This window comes from Salvia miltiorrhiza, chromosome 8, assembly GCF_028751815.1.
Source record: "Salvia miltiorrhiza cultivar Shanhuang (shh) chromosome 8, IMPLAD_Smil_shh, whole genome shotgun sequence".
Taxonomy (NCBI): domain Eukaryota; kingdom Viridiplantae; phylum Streptophyta; class Magnoliopsida; order Lamiales; family Lamiaceae; genus Salvia; species Salvia miltiorrhiza.
The window spans coordinates 5929453-5936000 of record NC_080394.1 but is presented as its reverse complement, the minus strand read 5'-3'; the positions used below and the strand labels follow the sequence as shown (position 1 = coordinate 5936000).

Sequence of the window (6548 nt, the reverse complement as noted above, 5' to 3'; positions counted from 1 at the left end):
TTTTTTCTAGAAAGAGAAAATATTTTTTTAGTGAGAGAAAATCGAAGAGAAATGAACTTAAATGATATATGATGAAAATAATAAATTATAGTTGAAAAATATTTGTAAAATAATTATTACATATGAGATTATAAAAAAATACGTTGGGGTAGAGGAACTTATTTTTTTGGGAGCTTAAATTTTGAGCTTATAAGCTGTTTAAGAGCTTATTTTGCCAAATACTTTGAAGGAGCTTAAGCTCCTGAACATCTTATAAGCTGGTTTGAGGAGCTTATAAGCTCAGCCAAACACCCTTAGTCTAATATGTGGTCCGAGTCCATACGAACAGCTTAATTCAATTTTACAAAAAATCCAAATATTTAGCCACATTTTTCTTCATAACAGAGGTTAACTGTTGCTTCATTTTGTCACCCTTATAATTAAGATTATATATACTATGCGCAAATTAAAATTATTAGTTTTAGGCTTTTAGCTAAGAGTTTAGTTAGATTTTAAAATATATTTTAACTCACAACTAATTGAGCTTCAATACCAATTTAAGTGGTTGTGTTGTACTATCAACACACATGAATTCGTCCCAACCTATTGAATTTAGAAAAATAAAAAAGATGTATATATGAATGTGCAGTATAGGATTGAGAAATTTTATGGGCTTCCAATGTTTAGGCTATATGTAATTAATAGATAAATAGATAAGATTAGCCAAATCGAGATATATCTTGGTATAAACTTCATGCCCATGCATCGCAGCGACAAACAAGAAATAATGAGGGTTGTGTGTGTGTTGGCCAAGCGATAAGAGGTTAATGCCTAAGGTTAAAGGTATTGGGTTCGAGTCCCCTGTGGCGCGGCCATTTAATTTATTTATCTAATATTGTAAATTTATCAAAAAAAAAAAAAAGAAATAATGAGGGTTATCACGAAATATTAATATATAGCAATTAATATTAAAAAATCTCTTGGAAGTCATTTTTTCTTTTCTTTTTCACACAGATAACACAACCTAAGTTGCCACTTAAAAAATACAGGCAACATGAACTCATGTCGCTAATCAAACACCTCTCCTACATCCACCTTCTACCCGAAAAAAAAAAAGAAAAAGAAAAAAGAAAAGAATAATATGAATTGATATAACACACAAATAAATAAATAAATAAAATAAATAAGAATTTAGATGGTATTATAATCACTTTTCTTTTCTTTCTACAACGATAAAATCTCACTCATCATCCGAAGCCGACGACAACGCATCAACCACCGTCTGCATAACCTTCACTCTCCTCTGCAGCGCCACGATATACTCCGCCGTCTCCCTGAACAGCCGCTCCACCCCCATCGACTCGCAGTTCGGAATCAGCTTCTTCAGCGTCCTCACCTTCCTCTCCACTGCGTTTCGCGGCGAGCCGCGGCGGCGCCGCTCCGCTCTCCGCATCATCACCGCCGCGCCGCCGTTTCTGCATCTCGCGCTCCGCAGCTTCCGGCTCCGGCACAACGGCATCGCGAGTTCGCAGTCGTCGAGGACCGAGTTCGCAGCGGCCATGGTGGAAAACGAAAATAGCGCGGAAAGTGTTTGTGAAAATGCGCGAGAGAGATGTCGAAAGAAACTCAGTTGTCATTCAGGTGTCTAGCTTGTGAGGCTTTTAATACTTGACATTTGGGGCAGAGTTGGTAGACATTGAGGATAACATATGCCAATAAAAATAATTAAAATTAAAAGAATTTCTCATAGAATTTTGAAGGCTGCCAAATTTGAGTGGGCCCCCCCTTACACCTATTATTTTTAGTTAAAAACTGTTGCCCAATAGCATTATCCCACATCCCAAATCCTCACTATTTAGATAACCCTGCTATCATAGTTAGGAATTAGGAGCTTTCCCAACTTTTGATATAATTCTGTATTATTTATTTAGACTTCTCTCCCATTGCAGATACATGCATCTCTCGTTTCATTATACTTACGAGACATATACATACTCGTCATCGTTGTGTCTAGGTCGTTACTTCTTCCGTTCATGATATCAATCGTGACACATTAAATTGGAATACACGGTTAAATGTAATATCCTAAAATAGAAAATATTAGGCTCCTCATGATCATGAACACCAAATAAGTCAATTGTGCTACATATATTATGGATGGATAAGTGGTTGTTATGATGAAGTAGTCATATATATGTGTGTCTTTTAGCGATGTTTTTGTGTCGAGGGGGCGGTGTAATTAGGGTGAATAATTAGACACGATGTTTGGAGAGGAGTTGGATGATGAATTTAAGGGGGTGGGGGTGGGGGTGGGGGTGGGGGTGGGGTGGGGGCATGTTCTCCAACCCAAAAATGCACATGCAACCACATGATTCTCTTCACTACCAACACTAGTTTCCTTGATCAAACCACCACTTCCACCACCACCACCACCTTCTACCTAGCTTTCATCACACCTCCTCCACATCTCCCTTTCTCTCTCTCTCTCTCTCTAAAACACCCTGGATTATTCCCTTTCCAACTTTCCAAATTCAATGCACACCTTCAAACTCTCTCTCTCTCTCTCTCTCTCTCTCTCTCTCTCTCTCTCTCTCTCTCTCTCTCATTTGGACATTTGTACACATAATTAGTGGGCATGGAGCCACGAGTGGCTACAAATGGATTCTGAGGCTGGAAGATTTAAATGAATTATTTAATACGCAATTTCAAGAATGACAACTGAAAGTTTGTTTGATGTATACACATATATAGAATGGATTAAATGAGAAGGATCCTTGAAATGATAAATGAGATTAAATCTATAACGTCAAATATTAAAATTCTACAGTTGAGATTCATAATATGAATTGAGATTAACGAACAAGGTAATAATAGACACGTACGTCACATGATCATGAGTTTGAATTTTGAAAGAGTGAAATTTTATCACCTTAATTTAATATGGTTGTTTGTACCTTATAATTGATTTGTTTGTAGATTTTTACAGACCTGTTCGTCTATTTTATTAACTATGTTTGTTACCTGAGTATATTTTTTCATAGATTTTAGCACTATATAAATCATCTCATTTAATTTCTTAAAATAAGGTATATTCTCTCTGTATCCAAACCCTATATCAGTTTTTTTTTCATGTTATAACCATCTAGGATTCGTTTAGCATTGAACTAAAATACCAAAAATTCTATATCGCAGTCTAAATATAACATAAAACATATTCCATCGTCACATTTTCATTGAAAATTTGATATCATTCATGAGGATATGGCGACTCTGAGGACAAGTATTCCATGTAACAATTTTAGACGACACAAACGTTTCAGTGTTGAAAAATTGGGCTCGTGACATATTTTTTTTTTTAAAAAATTGAAACTTTAATTGTCTTCCAATTTGGTAAACAAAATAAAACCTAGCTCGTGATATCTTTTAGGTATTTTACATATATATATATATATATATATGTGTGTGTGTGTGTGTGTGTGTGTATAACTAAAAGTAAAAGAAAATCTGAAAAAAAATTCAACGAAATCTTGATAGTAGCCTTTTTGTCTAGATTGACATTTCCATAGCATCAAACAAATTTCACATATTTTTACATTGTAGTATTATTTCAGAATTTTGCTCCCAAAAAAGAAAAGAAAAAAAAACCCGTTTTCATATTCAATTTTTGAAGTACAAAAAGTGGTTAAATAGTTGAGATTTCCAGCTCAAAAGGGGTGGCAGAGCAACGATTCTCTTCTCTAGGGTGAGTCACCCTAATTTTGAGGCGGCGGACGGCGGTGGTTAGGGCTCCCATGTTTCGGAACAGGAAGTCCACATTATTCATTACATTTTCATTTATTATGTCTTCAAATGGATTTATGTCAACGTTTGTCTCAACAAAAAGGGGTGAAGTAGATTTTTGTGTTGGGATAAGGATTCTATGATTGAATCACCATTATTTTTCTCACTAATCTAAATTTCAATTCTCAGTTTTTGCTAATTAACTATCAGTCTTGTGTAATAAATCACAAATCATACTATAAGAAATGCACATTACACTATCTAAGTCTTGTGTTAAGTTTGATTTTTAGAAAATTATGATGAGATTCAAAACTCATTGCATTTGTCTATGTGTTGTGTCGACCCAATCCATCACCCAAGAAGGTTCGATCCAATTTATTATTCTTTTCGTTTAATTACTAGGTGATTTTTTTCCTTAATTCCTCTGAATTTGGACATGATTATGAAGCATGAATCTTCTCACAAATACTCAATTCTTTATGTTTAAGATTGGATCTCTGGTTATGTAGATATTATCTTGTTGCTGAATCTTAACGTGCTCGCGCGCATATTCTTTAAACTCGTTTTGAAAGGACAATATCATATATATACTAGCATTAGTAGCATTTGCATCCGTATTATGCATAGAAAAATGTTTTATACTTCATCCGTCCATTAAAAAATCTTTTACTTATTCTTTTTGGGACGTCCATAAAAAAACTTCTTATTTATTTTTAGACTATACATCACCAATTATAAATATTTCATACCCTTATTTTTAATCTTTTCATAACTTCCCATTTTAATTAATAATTACAACACATTTTCTACACTCCCAATACACTCAACAACATAAAAGTTAGTAATTAGTACAACAGAAAAAATTACTCCCTCCGTCGAGCCGAATAGTGTCTTGCTCAAGATTGACTCGTTTAGCTAATCGAGCTGCTCGCTTTAATTATCGATCGAGCTTTAATCGAGTCGAATATAGTACCGAGCCTAATCGAACTTTTTAAATTTAAAATTTTAGTTATACATAAGTTATTTTTCAAATATATAAGTTATTTTATTCACAAAAATATAATATATTTACTATTTTCTTGTAAAAAATGATGTTAATTACATATTTAATCTAAATATTACTAATTATAGTATAAAATATAAGACATTTAATTAGGGCTGAGAATCGGGTCGGGATCGGGTACCCGATCCAGAATAAGACGAAAAATCATTATCCGACCCCGAACCCGATTTCTTAATCGAGTACCCTAATACCCGACTCGGGTATTCGGGTGCCCTAAATTACCGATCAAAATTAAAAGTTTCAAAAGTCAAACTCTGAATTCGGGTATTAGGGTACCCAAATTACCCGATTTGGCTTAATAAGGTATTCGGATACCCTAATACAATTCGAAAATGTATACCATATACCTTGAATTCGAAATGTATCCCCTATTCGGGAGTACTCACATTAGGGCCGGGAGACTAGGGTTGAATGTTGAATTCAATTCATTTTCAAACTTAATTAATTAATTTCATATTTTTATTTAATTAAATTAAATTAAATTAAATAATTTAAAATATATTCAATTAAAAATTCGGGTATTTCGGGTATACCCCAATACCCAATTTTTTTATACCCTAAATACCTGAACCTGATCCCAAACCCTAATTTTTCGGGTATCGAGTACCCTATACTCGATTTTTTCGGATTGGGTAATCGGGTACCCTATACCCGAACCCTATCTTCCCACCCCTACATTTAATTAACGATTTTATGTTTTTAAGGTACATTTAATGAGCTTGTTCACGAACTAACGAGCCGAGTATCGTCATGCTCAAGCTTCACTCGTTTAGTTAAACGAGCTACTCATTAAATTATCGATCGGACTTTTATCGAGTCGAACGTCGAATAACTCACAATACTGACACACATGTGAACCATATGAATGCCACACATACACACATGGCAATCATATGTCGTGCGTAAAATGTGTATATAAATGGAATCACCGTACATACAAAATACATGTACCATTGCAGTTTGATACTGAATAGATCCACTGGGATTTTTCTACTATCAAATTTTTTGCATTTCTATTAGTTGCGTGCTTTTTTATTGTAAATTTATTATAAAAAATGAGATATATATAAAATTTTATTCTTTAAATTCTTTCTTCTTCTTTTTTTCCCTCATTTCCTATAAAATAGAATTTGATCATTCATTTTCATTGTAAAGGGGGATAATATTATCCCTCGTTTGTAGTGAAAAGGAAAGGTCAAATTTTATTTTGTAGGAAATGAGGGAAAAGAAATAAAAAACTTAAAAGTTAAAATTTTGTCTATCCTTCATTTTTACATGATAAATTTACAACTAAAGAGAACGCACTCCTATCAGTTAAATATTTAAAATTGTGATTATATATGCATCGCAGTATAACTTAATTAATTTTGAAGATTAGCTTTGATTGATAAAGATAATAAGATTAATCCCACATTTTTTTAGATATATTAGAAATTCGGACATTTGAGTATCTCAAAATCTTTTATTATTTATATTATTTAATTTAGTTTTTCTTAATTCACATTCTATTGAAAAGGTAGAATTGAAAAAATTCTACAATAGAATACACTACAAGAAAATAATTTTTTACCGAGAGATTTCCGAGGGAATTGTCCCTCGATAATTACCGAGGAATTCCCGAGAGTTTAGCGAGGGATAGCGCGTTTCAAAATTACTGACTAATTTATCGAGTAATTTACCTAGCATTCACTTTACCGAGAGAAACGTTTATCTCGGTAATGCATAA

The 6548-nt window shown here is 33.3% G+C and overlaps 1 protein-coding gene across 1 annotated transcript; it reads right to left on the bottom strand.

Annotated features, from left to right (window-relative positions):
* Positions 1–914: 914 nt before the first annotated feature.
* On the bottom strand, positions 915–1697 carry LOC131000387 (transcription factor UPBEAT1). Its single transcript, XM_057926259.1, has one exon. The coding sequence runs from the start codon at positions 1538–1540 to the stop codon at positions 1220–1222; it is 321 nt and encodes a 106-aa protein (XP_057782242.1). The 5' UTR covers positions 1541–1697; the 3' UTR covers positions 915–1219.
* Positions 1698–6548: the final 4851 nt, after the last annotated feature.